Below are 24,529 nucleotides of genomic sequence, written 5' to 3'. Positions count from 1 at the left end.
TGTTCTTTTAAAATCAAGGCACTGAAGTTTCTCACACATAGCAGCAAAGGGCAGAAGGGGGCAGCACAGTGTGTTATTCTACCTTCCTTCACCAGCATGGCGCCCGCAAACAAAGAAGAGGTGGCAAACTTATCTATGCACAGCTTAAGAGATTCCTAAGCAGCAACGAACTCAGCACTGTAAATTATTAGGAAAAGAACTCAACGTTAAAACACCATTACCCAAATTTATGCTGCGGTGACATTTCAGTATTATGTACTTGTTTCTTCCCAAAAGTGCCATCGCACAATTTGTATAAGCTTCAAAGGGGTAACGAAATTGCCAAGAGGTGAATTCACTATTCGTAAAGCAATTGTTTGTTTTCAGTGGAGGAAAGAAAGGAGAGGTGATTAAGCAGAACTCATCTTGGGAAAGTACTCCCCCCCCCCCATCTTTCATAACTCTAGAAGAGAATGACTGACACTAGGATCAGGACCGAGAAAAGGAAACTGTACTGCTAACGGCTGAGCCTGGAAGAGGGAGATATATGCAGCCTATCTCTGGCTGAGCTGACGGTGAGGGAGTTAAGGTGGCACAGGATCTTCCCACAGGATTGCTTCCTTAACGTATCAGGATTGTTTCACATGTCAAACATAATTAAATTAACAGCAAATCATGGATTTTATCCTCCTCGGCAACAACTGGGGAGGGCTGTCACCTTCATGCCTTTCTTTGTGAACACCCATAGACGTTTGGCTGTTAGAAACAGAATAATGGATTAAATGAACCATGGTATCATCCAACAAAACATTTTTTCTTCATCTTTTCCTGGATGTGGTACCAATGTTAAATCAAGAGGAATAGCTGAAGGAAAACCTGAAGAATTCGAAAGAATTCAGAAGTCAGATGATTGTTAGCCCCACAAATATTAGAAACCGAAACCTGAGGAGTGTGTGTCTACTTTCGAACAAAAATAGCATCTCTTTAGGTGGAAATAGATATTCCTTTACAGAAAACAAATACCTTTAAATCACAAGACGTTCTACCAGTACCTGTGGCCATTTGCCATTTGACTGAGCACGCCGTCTTATCTCCTCAACAGTTTTCCTGCGGGAATCCTGATCTGATCGAGATACAAACACGGGTCGAATGTATTTGATTAGAGCTGGAAAGAAACAGAAATGTCCGTATTCCTAAGTATATTCCTTCATTTTTCTTTAGATTAGCATAAGTGTATGACATGCTACATAGAGAGACAATCAATAGTTTTATGAGCAAACACATTTCATAACAAAATATGCCATACGTGGAAAAAAGTAACTAGCAGAACACATTAAGACACGTTTTAAAATAAAATATAGCCCTGCATTTATTGAGAAATACAGTCACCCACTTATGGATACTTTAAACTGAAAGTGCCCCTTTAAAACATAAACTAAAGCTACCTGCCATGCTTTTTGTTATTTCTATAATTTCCTCAGTTAGCTTGATTCTGTTTGAAGCTAGACAGGACAATTGTTTATTTCTTACAAATGGGATGGGATATGAGTTTAACACTCGTGTAAAGTTCAAACAAAGAGAGAGTAAGAATATCTAATACTGAAACAGCGATAAAGAATAATAAAATCCATGCAATGCAATTTTGCAGTTCTGCTACTGAAGAACATGGCTTCCACTACATCACATTTATAACTTTTATAGCCAGACTAGAACCATTTTGGCCTGCATTCAAAGCCAATCAAATTATTTGTTCCTTTCAGGAGAAGCTCCTAAGAACAACAACTATCATCACCACTGACAACCTTGAAATAATGGGAGGGATCTTTTCAAAGGAGACACTGCTAGACATCTGCATTTCTAGCTCACTTTCCCTGGGGTCATTGTGAACGCTGCTCATCACCTCAAATGCATATGACAAGCTGCGTGTCATCACCTGAATGTTCTAAATATACATGGTTGTGAGATTACTCTTTCCCCAGCCACATGAATAATCTGACAAGAGCTCTTATAGTACCACTGAATCTTGAATTGTGTTGTGCGAATCACATAACTAACAAAAGCCAGTTGGTATAAGAGAAGCCCTCGGATTTTAAGTGGAAAGGTTGGGGCTGGAGCAATTCTACCTCTGTCAGATCACTTCTAATGGTACAAACAGGTTATCCTTAATCACATATCCAACCCCAGATAAGGAAAGTCGTGGGAATGTTGTAGATTTGAGGTTTCAGCAATTTGGAGCTCATTATTTCCATGTTTCCATGTGCTGCTCTGGTTCGCCAGAAGCGGCTTAGTCATGCTGGCCACATGACCCGGAAGCTGTCTACGGACAAACGCCGGCTCCCTCAGCCAGTAAAGCGAGATGAGCGCCGCAACCCCAGAGTCGTCCGCGACTGGACTTAACGGTCAGGGGTCCCTTTACCTTTACCTTATTAGATACTATGTTAGACAGGTTGGTGGTATGCTGAAATTTATTGTTGACGTTTATCACTCAGCAGCAGCAATGCCTTACTGCATTGCAATAGTCTTCCATAGAAACTATTGCAAACTTTGGAAAATGCTGGAGGGAAACAGCTAAATTCTCTTTGGACAGCCTGATCTTTGCCACCTGTTGAAGGGTCCGTCTTCCACTCCCAAATAACACTAGTGAAATTATACATGTCACATTTCATAGCATGTGCTCTCCCTGCTTTCAATGATTCCATGCCCCAAAAGTTCAAGTGAATTAAAAAAAATTCTCTCTCTCCCCCTGCCCCCATCAACAGTGGTAAAGAATCAAGTCCCACAATCTGCCACTGAGCTGAATCTCCAGAAAACTTCCAAGTTTATTTAAGACAGATGACCAGCAGACTAAATTCCTATATTTATGTAGGTCATGTACACATGATTAAAGGGCTGTGTATGCAAATCCCTCAGAGGTACAGAAAAGCAGCAATAGAATGTCAAAATGTTAACAACAAAAATCATCCCACTGAATTTTAGGTCTAGAAGAGAGGAAGACCAATACTTCACCCAAAGCATAATCCTCCACAGTGATATTCTGCATTACAAGCAGAGTAAAGAATGTCTAGCAATCCGTTTATAAATGGGCAAAAGCAGGTTAAATACACCCATTTACATGCACAGCCAGACAAAAACCATACATACACAAATTCATAAATGCAATAGCTACAAGATGAAAAGCACTACAACCAGGCAAAGTGACCCAAAAATCATTTTCTTTCCCGCCTCAACTTATCGATGTTTTCAAAACACAAATGTACAAAATCAAGGAACTAATAATTACATGCACTTGTGCCCTGATTATTTCTTTTTTGGGAAGCAGGAGAGGGAAATAAAGAGCAAAGAGTTAGTGAGGGACAGGGGTGGGGTGACCCTTTCACTCCATGCCCACTCACTCCCATAGAGGTTTTGCTTTCTTCGTTTTAAGATACCACATCATGCTACATTATACACAACGCAATCGGGGGGAAATGCGTGGTAACAGCTGGAGTAGTTCATTTTTGCACTTCCTTGCTTTGTAACTACGGAGTTACATTTGCACTAATAAAAACTTTGTGGGTACAGAGTTGTGATGAAAGTTTAACTCAAAACCTTTTGCTATTGAACTCCCTTGGATGCTACTGAAATAAATGCAGGGCTGCATCATGTTTAGCCTCCCTCATGGCCCCGCATTACACTCCTTCTGATATCAGAATAGAAGTGTTGGCTCCTTAAGAAAGAGTTAATGGGGCATTGTGCATAGTGCGGGAAAAGAGATCTGGCTGGCACCAACTTTGCTACCATTTTGGCACCATGTAGAAACATTTTTTTTATTCTTGCAGACACACCAGCAACTTTGATGACACGTGTCGTCAACCTGAGCTTTAGTGTGTGTGTTTTTTAATTGTTAATTCACTGATGTTGCACATTGTTTAACATGTTTTGGCAGTTTGCTATCTTTCAATCTGGTTCACCTCACTGTATGACTGCCAAAGATAAAATGGAATAATCTAATCTATGCGGAATGCAGTGCTTACTGAAGGAAGGAACATAAAATTAAGAAATGGAAACATTGTGAAAACACCTGGTGGGGTGGCAAAGGGGCATACTGGTAGGCACTCTATGTTTAGCTGCCCATATGCATGGTCTAGAAGCTGGCACAAGCAAAGAGTGCCATGGGTAGGTTGTTGAGAGATGTGTCAATCTGATGTCATGTAGTACCTTTGTTGAAAGAACTGAACTGCCCGCCATCTGCTACCAAGCCGTTTCAGCTTTGGTCCAAGCAACTCAGGAGTGGGTTACCTGAGAGAACGCCTTCTCCCATTTGGATCTGTCTGGCCCCTAAGGTCATTACCAGAGGCCCTCCTAGTTTTCTCACAAGCTGCAGATATTCCTCTGCCAACAACCAGGAAGGGGCCCTTTTCTGCGGTGGTTCCCACATTCCAAGAATACGTTCCGTTCCAGAAACAAATCGCCGTGGACCTTATTTGAAAGTAAAGCTTTCTTTGACTTACTTCCCCAAACAGGAATATCTTTGCTTTCTGCTTTCATAACAATGGAGGCCATGGTCATTGTTACGGGTATAGCATCAAAGTACGAGGAATGGGGAGCCAGAGTCAATATTGCTGCTTCAGTGGGCAAGGCCTGCCTGCCCTTCACATTTATCCAGTGGAATCCCCCAGCAAGCCACATGGTCCTCATGATGGCCTTCAGCATGACATCCACAAACCTGAAAATAATTAGATAGCACAAATGCAGAAGTGTTAATGCGCGATTAACTACATAAGCTATTTCCAAGGAAACTGGGAAAATAAGATTGTTTTTTAAAAGCACTTTGCTTCCTCGTTTTCTGATAGCGTTTTAACACGGTTTTGTTATGTCAGGGAGTTCAAATGTGGCTAAATAGTATCAGTTTAACCAGTTCCGTCAGCAACCCCATAGCAGATTTTACTTCATTTTACCTCAAAAGGTCGAAAGGGAGCATCACCGCAGAACAGGTTCAAACTGTCTCTTTAGAAAGGCAGCCTGTCACCTGTCTATCTTCATCAATGGACATCACAGAGGGTGGGCCAAAGCAGGCAAAAACAACCCAAAACAAATACAGTGGTACCTCGGGTTAAGTACTTAATTCGTTCCGAAGGTCTGTTCTTAACCTGAAGCATACTTAACCCGAGGTACCACTGTATATCCACAGAGTGCACTCTCATTAAATAGACGCTCATGCCAAGAGCTGGGTGACTATTTTTCTCTGCTCATTCTCCCCCAGCTAGCTGTAGGATAGTTTATAATTATTAAGCTATCATCTCCAATTATGATGATATCCTAAGATGGGTATACACTCCAACCATAAATACAATATTGGTTTTCTATAAACTCAAAAGAGTTTTATCCAAGTTATATTGTTGTTGTTGTTCAGTCGTGTCCAACTCTTCGTGACCCCATGGACCAGAGCACGCCAGGCGCGCCTATCTTTCACTGCCTCTCGCAGTTTGGCCAAACTCATGCTAGTCGCTTCGAGAACACTGTCCAACCATTTCATCCTCTGTCATCCCCTTCTCCTTGTGCCCTCCATCTTTCCCAACATCAGGGTCTTTTCTAGGGAGTCTTCTCTTTTCATGAGGTCCAAGTTATATTAGACCCATTGAAATCAATGGACCTAAGTTAATTATGTCCATTAATTTTAATGGGCACAATCTGAAATGAACTAACTTTGGGTGTACACTCCCAACAATTTGGGCAGAGGAAATTTGTTGTTGTTGTTGTTGTTTATAAAATTTGTATACTACCTTTCCTCTGAAGATCATGGGGCAGTTCACAACATAAAACCACAAAAAAGAGAACAAAAAGAAAAAGAAACCAATAACCCCCTTCCATTTAAAAGGACATAGAAGGTTAGTCAGCTAAAGGTCTGGTTAAAGAGAAACGTTTTCACCTGCTGCCTAAAGATATAAATTTTAGTATTCTGTGAGCTGTTATATAACCTCCTTGCTACATTTATTTGTAACTTGAAGCTTTAGTGCCTTCAAGCTTTCCTGCCCCACAAAGCATATCTTGGGTTAAGAGAAAAGGAAACAACATGCTGGGGAAATGCTTGCAACTTCTTTGGCCGCAGCTGAAGAAGTATTTGCAAAAGCTGTGCGGATATCTCTCCAGGGTATACCAAAACAGGCACCTGTCAGGATGAGACATTTAACCAGTCGCCTTCCCCTTTTAAGGTACTTTCCCAAGCTGACAAACCATCCCATGGAGATAACAGGGCACGGTTTTCTATACTGTTGTTTCTCATGACTATTCATGGGTACAGAAAGACAGCATTGCTCAGCAACTCCCTTGTGTTTCTAACCAATCAGATGTACCCTCTGTTAATCCTGGGATTAACATTGCACAGCACAGCACGTAGAGATAATGGAAAATCTTCCAGAAGAAGAAGCACCCTCAAGATCTTGTAAACACTTCCGGCAACTCATCTTTGGGTACCAAATAAAGCAGTTAAGCAGTTTATGCGAATGGGGACGCAGTCAAAAAGAATCAGGACAGACGCTGAACTTAACACACTTCAGCCAGGAGAAATAAAAGTGTTCTTCGGACCAACATTCACATTGGACCTATTTAAATCCTGGTGGCTGTTCTCTGTAGTGAAAACCAGCTTCAAGACGGCGGAGAGCTTCAGCGCAGAAGCTGTGAGAGAGGCATGCATGATTAACCCTTTTTCCTCTTGCAAAACCTCACTTACTCATTTCTGCTTGCGATGTTCCAGAAATGTGCTTAGTCTTTAAAATGCTTCCAGGGGAAGGTTGGGCAGCAGAGAAGGGAAAGGTTGCAAAAAGGTTAACGCTGCCTCCTCCCCCACCAGCTTACTTCTCTGCTTAATGCCAGCCTATCTTCAATATGCTTTTCAGTACAAGCAGCTGCCGCTGAGGGTTAAATATACACGTGATTCATCATTAGGGGGAAATGATGTTTCTATTGTGCAATATGTCAGTTTGACCACTATGAGGAGAAATATATCAAATTAGTAACCCGTGCCAATTTCACTTCTTGCGTTATACTCCAAGTAGATGTTAGCACAACCAAATGGGCTCAATGACTTACTTCCGCCACCAGGAGAGGGGTTTTTCTATTTCTCTGTCAGCAGGTCCCATGGATGCGATGAATGCAAAAGGCCAGGCCAGCAACATCATGAAAGCAGCAAAAAACAGCCGGATGGGGAACAGGGTCAGCGTCATGAAGGCAATCTGCAGAAATCCAAGGAATTTGGTTCTTTTAAGATTGGACTGTAGACACAAGGCAAACAACGTTTGTAAACATGGTTGCTTTTTTGCTGATGATCAGGTAAATCTAACACATTATAATGAAGACGACAGCCGCCCAAACGGTAGACACCGCTTAAAATTGTGGTTGAAACACTCGTTTTCTTACCAAATCTGGAAAATGCTTCTTAAGTAATTGGAAGTAGCAAGAAGACATTGACAGTTCTGGATGTATTCCCAATTCTGGGTTTAGTAAAAGCCTGTAGTATTCCCCAGGATGATTTAGTTCATGCACAGGCAAACTAAGGCCCGGGGCCTGGTTCTGGCCCAATTGCCTTCTAAATCCGGCCCACGGATGGTCTGGGAATCAGAGTATTTCTACATGAGTAGAAAGTGTCATTTTATTTAAAATGCATCTCTGGGTTATTTGTGGGGCATAGGAATCCGTTCATTCCCCCCCCCCAAACAAATATAGTCTGGCCCCCCACAAGGTCTGAGGAACAGTGCACTGGCCCCCTGCTGAAAAAGTTTGCTGACCCCTGATTTAGTTAAGCAGGAATACACAGCCAAACACACATGGAACACTATGACAAAAGCATTTCTCCAGCTGTGGACTAAAAGAGCGAGCAGGAAGTATCACACAAGAACTCTTCCTCCCTCCCCCCCCCCACGCTCCCATCCCCCACCCACATTCCAAGAGGTTCAGGGCAGGTTGTAAGGGAAAATAAGCTGAAGAAAGAATCTGAAATTGCACCTAGATTGAATAGTTATGCAGCCATGCTTTTGCACACCTTAGTTTTTATGGCACCCATTCACCCTGACTGTATCGCTGTCCAAACCGGGAATGAAGAAATCCCGGCAAACGCCATTATACTCAAATGAAGCACACAGGGCAGCTGTCAAATTTCAAGATGGGGTTTGCAATGTTTTCAAGATGGGGTTTGCATGTGGGGAAATGAGAAGTTTTTAAAATCAGATAACTGTGGTTGGTGCCATAATCCAAACAGAGTTAGAGCACTGAGAGCTTTCCTTTCCTTCTGCTGCCTTGCATAGTGATGATGATAACTGCTTCTTAAGAGTAGATCCACTCCAAGTTACTAAGGACCCTGATTTCATTCATTTGTACCAGGAATTATCACTTTGCACAGCGCATAGTTATGGAATTCGCTCTCCCAATACACAGTGATGATCACCAAACGGGATGACTTTTAAAAGAGGATTATTAGACAAAATTCGTTTTACTTAGCAAAATGCATATACTGCCAGGCTGTAATAAAACCTCTAAGTGATTTACAAGAAATATTAAAAATATCAATAAAAAAATAAAGATAATTAAAATCAACAGTAAAATAAATAAAAGCACATCAACACCTACAGGTCCCAATAGGATTGACTAAATAATTAAAAAAATGTTTTAAGAAGGCATAGACAATAGTACAACAGAGTCACCTCCCTGATGTCAATAGGCAGGGAGTTCCACAGTGCAGGCACTGCCACACTAAAATATGGATTTCTTACAACTGTGGAAATATTACGTGGCACCTGTTATAGTTGCCAGTTCTGCAGACTGAAGTGGTTGGGTATATGACATGTATGGGCTAATGTGATCCCACAAGCTTAAAGGGCTTAAAATCCGTGGATCATAAAGCTACAAATGGCTACTTTAGCAATGGTGACTACTGTCTTTGGTTTGTGTATTGGGTGGCTTTTATGTTCCTAGTCAACATTTATTAGAACTTTGGGTACAGTTGCTGTAAACTTTGAGAAACCTCCTGGAGGGACCAAATCTTAATTTTCAATTTCCTGCCCAAAATTCCTTAGACACAAGGTATTAGTGTGCTCGTAGCTAATACATAAATTGCAAACACGTCTAGTTGCACATCTGGTCTGCTCCAATAAGCTTCTGCAAGTTTTTAACAAGCAAAGGCATGCACGGTGATATCCAATGTTAGTCATAGTCCAACAGAAATCTGATATTACAAGCCATTGTAATTTCACCTAATTGCATCCTAAGCTCAAACACAACACAGATGAACTAATGCTTCATTGACCCGGAAAGCTGTATGTCTGCTATCCAGGAAGAAGCCTGAATTTGTTTCTAGCTGAGTAAAAGATTGACAATTTGAGAACACATACGGCAGTAACACACTATGAACGATCTTAATGAATTGCGGCATGAACATGGCATCTTTTAAAAACTCTGTTATATAATTAATACAAATAGAAAAGCACTGTCTGTTTTCCCATTACAATTCAGTTACCCTTCCTGTCTCTGTCCACCCCCATATTATTTACATCACAGTACTTGGAACTACATGTAGTAAAGAGATTGTAAGCTATTTTTGGCAGTGGAAGGAAAGACAAAAAAAGAAGAAGAAGTGAGCTTTAATATCATTTCTGCCTATAGATCTGTAGGATTATGCTCTCTGTATCTATGCCACACCAGTAACAACTGCTGGGCTGCAACCTGGCCAAGTTTTTAAGTAAACAAATTTTTTAAAAGAGAAATAGCTGCATGGAATGAGGAAATGAAAGAAAAACCACCTCTTGCATTGTGACACATCATGTAATATATGTACTGAGAAACAGCTGTTACATCACTGCCTATGTATCAAACAGAATATGAGGACACCAAGCAACTCACATCTTGGAAGAGGGTGAAGACTACCAGTAGTATGGACAAAGGAAAACTCTTGACAGACCAAACCAGACTGCGTCTGGACAAAAGGATAAATGCACAGACACAGAAACAAATCAGACACTTCATAAAACCGTAGAGTTGGAAGGGACCCTGCGGGTGATCTAGTCCAACCCCCTGCAATGCAGGAATCTCAACTGAAGCATCCATGAAAGATGGCCATCCAATCTCTGCTTAAAAACCTCCAAGGAAGGAGAGTCAACCACCTCCCAAGGGCGTCTGTTCCATACAAAATGTTAATACTCAATAACCAATGGAGGAAACCAACAACATACTGTACTCCAAACCTGGCTGGAGAGCAGTGCGCTGATGCTGGCCTGGGGAGAAGGCAGGCAAATTGCTGTGCCAGTCTGGATTGCGCATGTTGCCATCTAGTGACTGCAAGATGGAGCAGCTTGGGAGCCAGCAGATCCCAGGCTGCCTCAGCCCCTCCCTGGAAGCCCAGTTTTGCAATTCTCTGCAGATTGCTGCTGGCAGGGATCCTACTATAGTGCCATTTCCGTCCACCTAGTCAGCAGGCAGAACAGGCAGTTCTGTGCTGGCAAAGTGACACGGGATGCTTCTGCCCAATGCAACCCCCTCTAGCATGGCTGGGGTGTGTGGGTGCTGCTGTATTGTAGCCCAAGCTAGTATTGTAATTTCAATAATACTTGATGTAAATCCTGACAGTCCTGATGTATACCTGAAGGAGCGTCTCCACCCCCATCGTTCAGCCTGGACACTGAGATCCAGCGCCGAGGGCCTTCTGGCGGTTCCCTCACTGCGAGAAGCAAATCTACAGGGAACCAGGCAGAGGGCCTTCTCGGTAGTGGCGCCTGCCCTGTGGAACGCCCTCCCATCAGGGGTCAGAGAGATAAACAACTACCTGACATTTAGAAAATAGCTGAAGGCAGCCCTGTTTAGGGAAGTTTTAATCTGTGATATTTTAATGTATTTTAGTATTTGTTGGAAGCCGCCCAGAGTGGCCGGGGAGACCCACCCAGATGGGCGGGGTACAAATAAATTGTTGTTGTTGTTGTTGTTGTTGTTGTTGTTGTTGTTGTTATGCCAGCCTCCCCTTTGGTGCCTGCCAAGGCCTCCTTCCATTTTTTAAAAAAAGGTTTGTGGGTTGTCACTGTTGCTTTTTGGGGGTTGTGTGGTTGGGGTTTTGTGTGTGTGTGCACTTGCTTCTTGTCTTTTCTTTGTTTTGGGAAATGGCTATTTTGGGGGGGGGGTGGCATTCTGAGCATCAGCAGCTTTCTTTTGTGCAAACTGGGTACTCTGTAGTGCCAACATTAACAGTTTTAAGATTATCAAATGTCCCACAGGCCCTAATGAGTTTGTGGCACCCGTCTTAGGGGCTAGTTATAGACAATGAATTGTGCTGTGTGCTATGGATGGCAGATGGAAGCCATCAATATGGTATAAGACTGCGTTTGTGTGCTTATGGCACTAGATTATGATGTCATTACTAATGCAGTTCAGGTATCAGAGAGGCAACTGAGGTCAGGAACTAAGGAAATACTGTTCTAATTCAGCAATAAGTATAAAATGGGGCAACACTGAAGCAAGACCACTAACTTGAAGATGCAGACTACCTGCAACTGTGAAACAAAGCAATTAAGCTCAGTAGCTAGATTTGCCACGGCTTAGTGTTTCTGATGGTTTATAGCCCAACTGTGCGTGGGAAATGTGTGTTTGGGACTTCTACATATATCTGTGGTGGCCAGAATGGCATTTCTCGACTTCAGTTCCTCCAGCAAGTCTGTGGTGTCTTGCAATAACTAGGAACAGTGGTAAAAGGCTGAGCACAGAACTGTACAGTACACTCCAGTCGTAAGACTGTTAATACCCAAGACAATAGGCCATTAAAGAACAAACAGAAGAAGATTGCTGGCTGAGGCTCCTGGCATGCATCAGACTATTTTTTGTAGCATATTCAGCTGAACGGCTTTACATATGTAGTTGCATAATGATAGCACAATTAATTTTAATATCAACTTCTTCCGATTCGAGGCTGCAAGCTTAGACAAAGTGACAGAAATGCAGTCAACTGTTTTTCAGGCTGCAGAAACACCACGTATATCTCTAAAGATCATGTGAAGCACATTTCCCCCCTCAAATAATTCTAGGCATTATACTGTAGCTTACTCCTCACAGCTACAAATTCCCAGCAACTCTTATCAAGCTACAGTGTCTAGAATTCTTGGGGGCTGGGGGAGAGAAAAATGTGCTTCTAAGGAATACTGTGTATGCAGCCTTATTCTCTTGGCATGTATGTTTACAAACACATTAAACAAGAAAGAAGTAGCAGCTGCACAGGATTAAACTTTACAATTAAGGACCTTGATATGAACTGCCTCAGCTACAAATATGTGCTCGGTTCAACACAAGATTGTTTTAAAAATACATTACACTAACAGTGCAATCCTAACCACATCTATTCCAGTCTGAGTCCGATTTAATTCAATGGGGCTTACTCTTAGATAAGTGAGGTCAGGACTGTAGCCTTATTCAGATACGCAAGAAAGAATTTAGATTATGAGATACTGATCATTAACAAGAATTATCTGACTAAGCTTTCAGAACTGATTTGGGCTTCAGAATTATGTTACCTGAAATGAACAAGGTCAAGGAATCTGTTAACAAACTCCGTTCGTTTCAATATTCATGCCAGAGAACTACCCGGAGGATCAGTTTGCCTGACTGATTAAGTGGCATTAAAATGCTATCTCAGTCGAACAACACGCAAAACCAGCTATCAAAAGGATGAAGGCATGTAAGCTCTCACAGGTTAAAAAAGAAACACCTAACAATTCTACTTTCTCCACGCACACTGTCAAAACTACATCATATAAAACAACAACAAAATAGAATTTGTATAGTGTATATTCTGTAGAAAAGTAACATGGCATACTGAAGTTATTTTTAGCAGCAATAGAAAGTTGTGAAAAATAGGATTACGTCAAGTTGCTTGGAACCAGAAAAATAAATCAACCATCTTCACTCTGAAGCAGTAAGTATGTTCTTTAAGATATATGGGACCTGCAGCGAACCTTTAGAACTATCAGCAAAATGCCTCAGCTGCTGTATCCAATACTGCGAGACAAACCTTTGATTTTCTCACTAGAAAATTAAGCCTTTCACCAAAAGTACAGTTGTTTTTTTCAGTGCAATGAACGAGAATCCCTAAATTCTGAGTACATTTCTTCACAACTTTTGTTTAAAACCACTTAAGTTGTCTAAATGGCCTAAATCTTCCTAGATAGTTATGATGCAGTAAAAAACAGCTTTTACCAATAATTCCTGCTAATGGAAGAAAGACTAGAGGTCCCTCTCAAACCTCATATGAAGGCAAATTGGCCTAAAACAGTTTTTCAGTGTATTCCCCTCCCCAAAAAAGATAGGACTTACTGAGTAGGATTTAAAGTCAATGCTTTATTATGTTAAAAGGTTTTGCACTAGCCATTAACTTTTTGTTGTCATCCCCCACCCCCCAAAAATTATATTTTTACTTTCTGTCCTTGCCAAATATTCTTCTGACTGGAGAAATTATTGCTTGCAGGGCATGGTTTATATTCAGGGAGACTTCCTTCTTTACAATTTGCAAATGCTCCTACAAAACACTCCCACATTTAATATGTAAACAAGAAATGATTTACATACATGTATACTGGACCTGCTCTCAGATTCTCAGCATATTATAGACATCTATTAACCCTGATCACATTATGTTTTTAGACATGGAATCAACTTCCTGAGTGCACATTTTAAATATGTATTGTGAATAAATTCTAAAACAAGAAGTCACCATGCCACTATTAAAACTGACAGGGAGATTAGATACACTTAGAGACTGCAAAATACTTAACAGTCTTTTATTTTAAAAGTGATCTGAGTGATTGCTTCTGCAGCAATAAATGGGTCTTCCTGGAGTAAAATATAACAGAGCAGGAAATCATTTAAACATTTAAAACTGAAAGTATAGAAATTATGTTCACCCCTTATTTTACCTTTAAAAAACCAGGCTCATAAAAACTGCACACTTAAACACAATAGTCCTAAACAGAATCCTATGTTGCAACAGTTTGAGGAGCACATTGTGAAGGAGCAAGTCATGTAGACTTATCCAGCTTCCCTTGAACTAAGATGGGTTGCCTTTGCTACAGTTGACATAGGATTGTGCAGTTATTACTATGTGCTGAAGACCTTTATGGCGTGCTTTTAGAATTTCCCACAAGAAACTATTGGTATCCTACCCAATGCTTGAATGAGAATGAGTCAGGAGAGGCCCAGCCCACTGAACCTTTCGTGGTGGCTTCCCTTACCCTTTCCCTTCTTACCTCATTCAAGCAAGCTTTTCTACCCTTGGACAATACTTCTGCACCACACAACTATACAGCAGGTGTCCTCCCAAAGCACAACCATCCTATAATAGTTATGAGCAAGGTTGATTGTGCAGGATGACCCCTTGGGTATGTGCGCTTGATCCTCTATTATGCTACTATAAAAGAGGAGGCATGTGTTCTTACGTTGTCCAGGGCAGGGGTAGGGAACCTAAGGCCCATGGGCTGGATGCAGCCCAATTGCCTTCTAAATCCAGCCCATGGACGGTCCAGGAATCAGCACGTTTTCACATTAGTAGAATGTGTCCTTTTATTAAAAATGCATCTCTGGGTTATTTGTGGGGCCTGCCTGGTGTATTACATGAGTATAATGTGTGTTTTTATTTAAAATGCATCTCTGGGTTATTTGTGGGGCATAGGAATTCGTTCATTCCCCCCCACCTCAAAAAAAATGTAGTCCGGCCCACCACATGGTCTGAGGGACGGTGGAGCGGCCTACGGCTGAAAAAGGTTGCTGACCCCTGGTCTAGGGGCATCTGGATGGTCACTGTTGGAAACAGATGCTAGATTAAATTTTGTTGAGCAGGGCTGTTCTTAAATGTTGAAACCACGGCCATAACCTAGAATGGCTCTACTGAGACCATGCAGCAGAGGCAGGGGTAAGAAATGTTATTTGTGCTTTTGACACCGAAGGAAATTGGCCATATCCTGTTTCCTGCTTGGCAAAGCCCATTTTATGAGGGAGGAACCAAAGAATGAAACATTTTATTATGACCCTGCCCATAAAGTCAGGTTCTCGGAGAAGTCAGCAATGGTACTTTACGAAATAGGAAATATCTAATGTTGTACCTTTAATCTAATCCAAAAACAGAAATAGAACGAATTCGAATGATCAGAGGCCAATTGAGCTAACTTTGGTAGTATGCAAGGCCCTGGAATGGATATCAGAGAAAAGATTAATTAATGATGTGGCAGGAAATTACAAACAGACTGTACTGCAGCATGGGTTCATCACATGTAGAAGGTGCCAAGACTAATTGGATAACTTTGAAAATGGCAGCTGGCTCTCTGGGCAAAATAAATGCCAGATTAATCAGTTTAGGATTCAAATACTTCATGATAAAAATTATTACCTGCGCTGGGAAGAAGATATTCATCACTACTAGTACAAAGGGAAAACTGAAGAGAAATAGGCAGAACACCAATGTACTTTGATCTTGTTTTACATGCATAAATGCCAATTGAGTGTGCCTCTGAGAAGAAAATATATGGGGAGGCTGAGTTCTTTACATCTGAGGCTGTTATGAAAGATGATCTGAGAACTGGGCAATAGAGACATATTGCATTGCAGTGGCTGCCAATACATTGCTTAGCTAAATTCAAGATTATTACTGTTAGGTTTTAAATGAACTAGGACCAGGTTACCTGAAGAACCACTTTGTTCCTTATACACTGGCCAGATCACTGATCACCCAGAGAAACCTTCCTAACTGCTCCACAGTTATCACATTATTGTTTGGTTTCTATGCAAATTAAGGCTTTTAGCCAGGCACCACCAACCTGCGGCCCTCCAGATGTTTTGGCCTACAACTCCCATGATACCTAGCTAACAGGACCAGTGGTCAGGGATGATGAGAATTACAGTTCAAAACATCTGGAGGGCCGAAGGTTGGGGGTGCCTGTTTTTAGCATAGTGGCACTTTGGAACACTGCTTCTAATGAATTAAGAAAGAATTTTGATATTTTGTCGCCTGCTGAAAAGGCTTCTGTTTCAACAAGTATTTTCAGAGAATTAATTTGTTTCAGCCTTAATCATTTGTTCTGGATTTTGTAATGTTTTAATGCTTCTATTGAACACCACCACGGTCTTTTTATGATTTGGCAGTAGAGAAACAAATATATTTCTCTCTTAATTTACATGCATATATGAACTCCTACATGGGTGGCGCTGTGGGTTAAACTAAAGAGCCTGGGGCTTGCTGATCAGAAAGTCGGCGGTTTGAATCCCCACAACGGGGTGAGCTCCCGTTGCTCGGTCCCTGCTCCTGCCAACCTAGCAGTTCGAAAGCACGTCAAAGTGCAAGTAGATAAATGGGTACCGGTGGGAAGGTAAACGGCGTTTCCGTGTGCTGCTCTGGTTCACCAGAAGCAGCTTAGTCATGCTGGCCACATGACCCGGGAGCTGTACGCCGGCTCCCTCGACCAGTAACGCAAGATGAGCGCCGCAACCCCAGAGTCGGATACGACTGGACCTAGCGGTCAGGGGTCCCTTTACCTTTACCTTTATGAACTCCTATGTCAATTTTGCACCTGGGAGTATGCATGTGAATGTTAAGAAACTGCAATGGGCACCACAAGATACCCATTTAACAGGAAATAACTGGGTGAAACTCAGACCCCAAAACAGGCAACACATCTACACTCCAAGAATATACAAAATGCTCTCAAAAAAAGGGAAAGTGAGCCACCCTCCCCCACAAAAAAACAACAGGCAAAGTGTCTTCCAAGCAAAGGAAAAAGCAGCTGAAATCCATTCCCTCTCAAAAGATAAAGTAGGCAAACCCACAAAAAAGGAAAGAAGAAGAAGAAATTAATAATAACAGCAACAATTGCCACAAAACAAACAAAAATGGAAGCAAGGCATCCCAAAATGGGGCATTCTGGAAGAAAAGAAGTTAAGAGGATGAATGTGGACGAGTGGCTGCACTTTCCTTTCCAGCCAGCTCAGCAGCACTCATGGTAAAAGGAACCAGGAAAACCCATTTTAAAAGAACGGGGAGGGGCAGTAGGTCTTGGCCAATGGGGTGCTTAGAGGCACCCCATTACAGATCTAAGGAGTATGTTAAAAAAAAACTACCTGATTTTTTTTTTTGGGGGGGGTCCATCAACTGGTTTAGTTGGCCATTATCGAGGGAACAAGTGGAACTTGCAACAAAGTGCTGCGATGTATTGCTGCCAATCCGTCTGTTCTCAGAGAAAATGGAGTGCGCCTCTGCGGGTGAAGTCAAACCGCTGCGTTAGCAGCACTTAAGTGACCTACCTGGGGCACAAGCCTAGACAGTGTGTATGGAGGTCCTGGGCTGCCCAGATGGCAAGACTCCCCTCTCAGCCTCGCTGGTGTGGTGCAAAGGAAAGCAGAGCAATACGTTTGGCACTAGCTTGGCTGCAAGAGTTTCTGAAACGTGGTGTACAAAGACTCCATTCCGGATTTGTGTAAGGTTTGCTCCTTAGCCCTTTCTTCTCCCAAAGATGTCCCACAAGGCAGCAGAGGTTTAGGATCAGAGTCTTCCTTCTCCTAGACGGGCTACCTCCCCAGGCTGACGAGCCCCATCTACCCCTCACATCCCTCTACAGCATGTGCAGAAACCGCCTTCTTGACCACTGGACCCACTACTGTTCTTACCCGCTTAATCTGCCAGAGCTTGTCTTCATATGCAGGGAAGTCCCTAACTCAATGAGGGTTTGAGATCCATCAGCTGCCCTCACCTGGTTTAGCTGGCCAGTCAAAGCTGTTCCGATGGTGTGGCCGCTGTCACATGCTGACAGCTTCCAGGAGCCACAGGTGAGAGCCAAGTGCAGGGTGGGGAACAAAGCTGGACAAACCACCCCAGAAGGAGCACGTGTCCCCCCCCATCAGAGGCACTACCCCTCCCCATATACCTCTGCAATGTAACATGCAATGTATTATCACCTCCCACCTGTTAAGGGACGCAGGCAGCCACAACTTCTTCTTGCAGGCAGCCCTTTCCCAGTTTTTAATTTTCATTTTATTTACTTAGAAAATTTATGAAGTGCATGTTCAGCCAAAGTGCGAATCCTGAGTGCTGTACATAAAAATCAAGTTAACAATACAGAAGGCAAAATATAACAAAATCTGATACATAGTATCTGCTTATTGGGCTTATGGTGGGTGGAGGGTTGCCCCTTACCCTGCTGTTTCAAAATTTTGCTTTGTTTGTTGTTATTTCTTGATACTTTCTGGTCCCCCTAATACTTTCCTTTTGTTTCTCAGCGTCCCTATGTTGGCTCCATTTTGTCAGCACTCAGCAGCTGAACACACTATTTGAGGGAGCGACTATTGTGATACGGAAATCTCTTTTTTAGAAAACATAACCCACATAAATGACTTAACAAATACTCTACCAAGCACAAGTTTTAGGATCCATTATATTCAGTATTTTTCAGAAATACGGAGGATTAGTGGCTGAAGTTTTACAATAGGGGTGAGCGGATTTCAGTAATGTGTGATTTTTTTTTCTGCACTAGATTCCACACTGTCCACTAATGCATTCTAAATTTACAAATCAAGACAGCATGCTCGGGATCTCTTATTAGCTAAGGCGTAATGAATCATGTTTGATGAGAAGGAGTACAGTCTTGCTTAAGCACATAGGATGACCCTAGATTTAGCTATCTAGCATTCTTTGCAAGAATTCCAGAAACCAACAGGTATCAGTTAGTACACCAGAAGGTTGTGAGCATTGCCAACTGTTATGTGTAGAGGGGGCAGCAATGAAGCTAAGATGGAAACTTCCAAGTACACTCCACCTAAAATGAAGGAGGTCAACTATTCCACTATAAAGTATAGGTTTTAGGAATACTTAACTGATGCTGGATAATGCCCCATGAGCAATGCCAACGTGCATTTGGAAGCTAGTAATTATTACTTTTCCTGTCTGCTGAGGATTCATCAGCTGGAAACCACAGATGAGAAACATGGTACTGGGGTCTTGGTCACAAGATGACTATGAACCAAAGTGATTCAGCCATGGGAACACAAATAGATCTTTTAAGATGAATAAGATTTGGCAAATATAGTACTGTACAGAAATCTGAGATAGCCATCCATCTGATGCATTCTTATTACACCAAGAAGAAGAAGAGTTTTGATTTGATATCCCGCTTTTCACTACCCAAAGGAGTCTCAAAGCGGCTAACATTCTCCTTTCCCTTCCTCCCCCACAACAAACACTCTGTGAGGTGAGTGGGGCTGAGAGACTTCAGAGAAGTGTGACTAGCCCAAGGTCACGCAGCAGCTGCATGTGGAGCTACAGTAACTTTCTCTATGCCTTGGCCACTAACTTCCATCAAAGAGCCCGTGTCCAGCTCCTCCTCCCCTCTCTCTTCTATGCCCTCGCCAAGCCATGGTAGGATTTGGCTGGTGGTAGCTATTGGGTAAGGAGAGACTGTGTTTGAATTTGATCGAACCTTGACTTAATAAACAAATGCGTGCACAAGCCTTGTGCACTTTGAATGAGCGTAGCAGAAGTCAACCATAGCTTCTCCTTATATTTGAACTGGGAAACTGGCTAATAGCTTCCAAGGAAGTCAGAATGTAAAAGCATGGTTTAAAGTTGCCTTCTAGACCCTGGGCTTCTCCACTCATGGTTTGCTTGGGAGGAACAAACCATGAACGCTAGTTTGTATGTAATGCTAAACCAGCTTCCCAGCTCTCAAAACTGAACAGCCAAAGTGGGCTTGACTGAGCAGCATGCACAAGTACACTGCTTGTTTCAGACTATGGCAGCTGCAAGAAAACTGGGTCCGTGTTTGTTTGTTTGTTTGTTTGTGTGTGTGTGTGTGTGTGTGCACATATACAAAACATACATTCCCAGATAATATAAACACTTTGCGGAATGGTACATAAATGTGCTTCAATATCAATGATGCACTTCTCCATTATCTCCCGAGACAGACGGATGCCAACCAAAATCTATTAACCAATTAGTATGCATAACAGTTTAGAAACCACATGAAGTTGCAATGGGAAACCTGGTTTAAACCATGCTTCTTCTTAGTGATTTATACCAGTGCATTCTGCCTCTATAGATATTCTGAGAATTCCTGTTCTACAAACAGGCAATCAATTCAGTTGAAGACAGGGTGGTTTAAAAAACATTATACAGTACACAGTAAACAATTAATTAGTTTGCTAAACGCATCATTCTTAAACATCGGTTAGGCAACTGGGAAGGGGGCAGAAGATGGGATCCTGATTTCCACTTGTCCCTCCACCCCCCCACCCCCTGGTTACTGTGGTCTCATCATTGCATGAAATTTGGGAGAGTGCCCCTAACCCTCAAAAGCAGCTTTTCAGGGGGCTCAGAAGGCTACAGTAGGGATGGAGAGGGGAGAAGGCACTGCTATATGAATAGAGTTCTGCTTACACTTCTCCAGCATGGATTGTGGTGTAATAGAGAAAATATAGTGGTTCTATAAGAACAGCCTGCTGGATCAGGTCATGGCAACTTGTTTTCATGGTGGCCAACCGGATGCCTGTTGGAAACCAAAACTGGGGCATTCACAGAAGTCCGTAAGTTTTTACCTGGCTTATTAGCCATATATTTTTGTTGCTGCTTGCACCCATGGCCCAGCCCTCCAGCACATGTGTGGGGTGTGGGGTGGGGAGTCTTCACCCATTTATGTTGTGGCTTAGTCTGCTAATTGTCATCCTCTTCTTGCCCTAATCCAGGAGTGAATAATCTCTGGCCTTCCAGATGTTGCAGAACTAGAATTTCCCACCATCCCTGACCATGCAAGCTGGCTGGAGCTGATGGGACCCTGAGCCTAGCAATATATGGAGGGACACAGGTTAGTCACCCCTTTCCTAGCCCACATGAGAAGTGGTCAGAGCAACTGCCAGAGCGTTCCTACTGGCGACAAACCTTTTAATTCCATGTGTAAGTCTTGCTGCCATCCAGCAGAACTAGTAAAGGGCACACAGAAAGGTAAGATTTTGTATCTTTCAAGCAAGTTTAAAACAAAAACAAATCAATGGGGAAAAGCACTAATGAAAGAAGTATAGCCAAGAATCAAGGAAAATGTGAATAGCTATTGCTCAAGTTTTCTCCATCTGACAATAAACTAAGGAATACTTAAGGAAATTTTAAGTGTTTAAAGATGGGGGGGAAGTTACATTTTCATGCAATGCAACGTTAGCGTACAAAATTCACTGCCACAAGAGATCAAAAAAGTCTATATAGTGCTTTCCAGGTGTCATTCATGGTTTGTTTGTTTTTAAAGTGGTTGCTCTCTCTCTCTCTCTCTCTCTCTCTCTCTCTCTCTCTCTCTCTCTCTGTGTGTGTGTGTTCAAAACATAGTTAAGACATGATTATGAAGGATGCCTGATGCAACATACTACCAAAGTTTAAAAAGTGCATCCTCTGGTCAGAGGAAGGCAAATGCCAGAAGCTACGAATGAAGTGATCCTGGACAATTCTTTCCTCTCTATGTTCACTTCTGCACTACCATTTTCTATCCTTCAGCTGGAAGTGTGGGAAACAGTGCCTAAGAAAAAGTACCAGGTTACAGGAAAGTTTGCATGGTATAACTGTATGGACTTTGCTGTTCTTTCTGCAAGTGGAGTATGGGTCAACACACCAGTCACAACTGGCTTGCAGAAAGTGGGAATCAGTGTGCATAGCACAAACATTGATTAGAAGAGAGGTGGGGAACCCCATGCCTAGCAGCTGAGAGGACTGCCCAAATATTGCAATATTGGTCCCATGAGGTGAACATTGCCATGGGGCAATTCTTTTCAGCACTAGTATTCTACTATTGTTCTGGCACAGCAGAATACCATAACTTCTCCTGAGCTCATTGTGCACATTCTCTGGACATCTAGTGCTAGTTATTATGGACAGAAGACTAGAATCTAAATGAGGCCAATTTGTTCCAATGTAACAAAAACTTTTAAGATCAGATATGACTATGGTTTATGGTGGCTAGATATCATATTTAATTTTAAAGCCATATATGGCACAGGGAAGATTCTGATATGGGCACCTCAATAAAGCGAGAAGAATTTATCAAACCTCATGTCTCTGTTTTTGGACAGTGCAGGAAAATTAAGGGCACTAAAGTGAGGCTGGGGCTGGACACTAATAGTCCCTATTATAAACAACAACAACAACAATACTATTTATACCCTGCCCATCTGGCTGGGTTTCCCCAGCCACTCTTGGCGGCTTCCAACGGAACACTAAAAACAGAATAAAACTTCAAACATTAAAAACTTCCCTGAACAGCCTTCAGATGTCTTCTAAAAGTCAGATAGTTGTTTATTTCCTTGACACAAATGAGAAGACACGAGATGGTCTTTCTCATCATACAAACAAGGAATAGGAGGTGTGAAGAACACCAGAGCCTCTCCAGTCCCAACTCCAGGATTGCTACTTTGCAATTCTAAGCATGCTTACAAATCAGCTGTGCTGAAAATGAATGAGCCTTATTTCTGAGAACCTTAGTTAGGAGTGGGCTTTAGCAGGTTTCAGCAATTCCCACTTGCCACATTCACTATGACAAAGCATGGTGCTGTCCTGTGGAGACTGTGAGCAGCCAGCCTTCCTCCCAAACCATGAAGTTGCAAAGGTGGGCGACTGTCTTAGTAACTGCATGCCAATCCCTGCCCCACCTCGTCAGCTCCAAAGGTTGGAGGGAGTCTGGGGCTTATCTGGCACTGGCAGCCACCAAGGTGCCTAAATAGCCTAGCCACACAGGCAAACTTCCCACCATCTGTCTTTCCCACTCCGGACCAATTAAGGCAGGCAAGGAAGGGTTGGGTGCCCCTGGAAGAAAGCTCTCTGGGTACCTTTAAGAAGTAGCCACAACCTAAGGCACGTCCTACCAGCTCTTCCTTGGGAAGAGGCCACTTGCCAATAGAAGGGGCAGAGGTGTACCTAGGGGCTGGGGAAACCGGTCCCGCTGGGACCCAGGCCCAGAAGGGCTGCAGAAATCACCTGCCACACTACGGAGCGCACAATGTGCAGTATATGTTTGTGGTGATGTGCCGCTGCTGTCATGGCGTCATCGAACACAGAAGCTTCCCATCTTTCTCACACAAAAAATTTCATCCTTCCTCCTCGCCTCGCCACCCTCACTATGGATGCTTTGAGTAGTTGTAAAACGTAGTAATTTCTAATACAGCTTTTGCGGTAAAGTGACACCCCCCTATGTGTGTGCCAATATAGCTCCTTGTTAAGGGTGCAAGGGGCACTACATACAGCGGCGGACCTTGGCGTCTCAAATATCCGCGATGCCCAGTGCGATACCATAACCTGACACGCGCCCCTTCTGTTGGACTTCATAGTAGTGGCAACTGCTGTGGCGCCTCACAAGTTCCGCTGTCCAGCGCGACCGAACCGGTCTCTTTTCCCTAGATCCACCCTTGCTAGGTATGCCTGAGGGAGTCGAGGGTGCCAGTTTACTGCAATCTTTTGGCTCTGCCAGGGAGGCCAGGCCAAATAAATAATAATAATAAATAAAATAATAAATCAGGCCTCAGAGCTTTAGGCACCTGTTGTACTGAGAAGCATCAGGAAGATGGTAAGGGGCTGAAAGAAAGCGGAGAGGTGAAGAAGGATAGGCCTCCTCAGGCGCACACCTGCAGATGGAGAGGAGGAGGGGGGGGGACTTCAAGACCCATCTGCGTTAGCGGTTAGGAGACTAGAACTGGTGCGATTTGGTTGCAGTGTCGCACACGTAGCGTGAGCCCTTCGTTCCTTCCCCTCCGCCGGGCGCGCAACTCGGCGTCTCCACATGTTGTGCAATTCAACCCCCTTCGTTGCGTGCGTCTCGCGCACACAAGAGCGGGTCTTGTCTCGCGGGCGCGCGCGGGAGCATATACACACTTTATTTGGGGAGGGGGGGGGAGGAAGCGCCGCTCGCTCGCGCGCGCACTCCCCTATCTATGTCTATGGGTGGCGGTTTCCTTCTCCCCTTTCGCCTCCAGACAGAAGACATGCCCCGGTTAGCGCGCGCACACCCACCTTGGCTTTCTGCAGGGCGCTGAAGCGCAGGTGGTGCGCGAAGGGGCTCCGCACCGGCGGAGGGGCCGGCCCGGGCGGCTGCTGTGGCTGCTGCTGCTTCTCCTCCTCCCCGCCGCCGCCTCCGTTGCCTCCGCCCGGGGCGCAGCATCCCCGGCTCTTCAGCCTCATGGTGAGGGATGCGAATGGAGGAAAAGCCGAGCGAGAAAATGGGCGCGCTGGGTCAGAAGAGGAGGGAGGGGATAACGGAGAAATGAGGAGGAGGAGGAGGAGGAAGGGATGAGGTGAAGCTGAGGGAAATTCCTCTCCTCTGAAGCAGGGGCCGGGAGGGAGAGGGAGGCAATTTCGGCGCTGCGGTTAATCAACTAGGCCGGGGGCTGGCGAGGGTGTCGGAGCAGCGCTCGGCCGCTTGGTCTCCCTGAGCCGGCAGGGAGGGAAGGAGGCGGATGCGCGGCTGTGTCAGACGCTGCTGTTGCCGCTGCCGCCGCCGAGCTCCCGGCTTCAGCCCCGCCCTCCGGAGCGCGCATGCGTCCTGGG

General features: G+C 43.6%; 1 protein-coding gene across 1 annotated transcript in view; it reads right to left on the bottom strand.

Moving 5' to 3' along the window:
* The window catches only part of LPCAT1 (lysophosphatidylcholine acyltransferase 1), a 41,706-nt gene extending 17,433 nt beyond the window's left edge, over positions 1-24,273 (bottom strand). Inside the window, exons 1-4 of the mRNA XM_033154326.1 lie at positions 23,996-24,273; positions 7,048-7,190; positions 4,470-4,684; positions 1,032-1,144 (exon numbers count right to left, since the gene is read on the bottom strand). Coding sequence (XP_033010217.1) covers positions 1,032-1,144; positions 4,470-4,684; positions 7,048-7,190; positions 23,996-24,163 — 639 coding nt within the window. The 5' untranslated portion in view covers positions 24,164-24,273. The remainder of the gene's footprint in view (positions 1-1,031; positions 1,145-4,469; positions 4,685-7,047; positions 7,191-23,995) is intronic.
* Between the last annotated feature and the right edge of the window lie 256 nt (positions 24,274-24,529).

Source organism: Lacerta agilis, chromosome 7 (assembly GCF_009819535.1).
Source record: "Lacerta agilis isolate rLacAgi1 chromosome 7, rLacAgi1.pri, whole genome shotgun sequence".
Taxonomy (NCBI): domain Eukaryota; kingdom Metazoa; phylum Chordata; class Lepidosauria; order Squamata; family Lacertidae; genus Lacerta; species Lacerta agilis.
The sequence above is the reverse complement of the archived record's forward strand: the minus strand, read 5'-3'. Positions and strand labels throughout refer to the sequence as shown.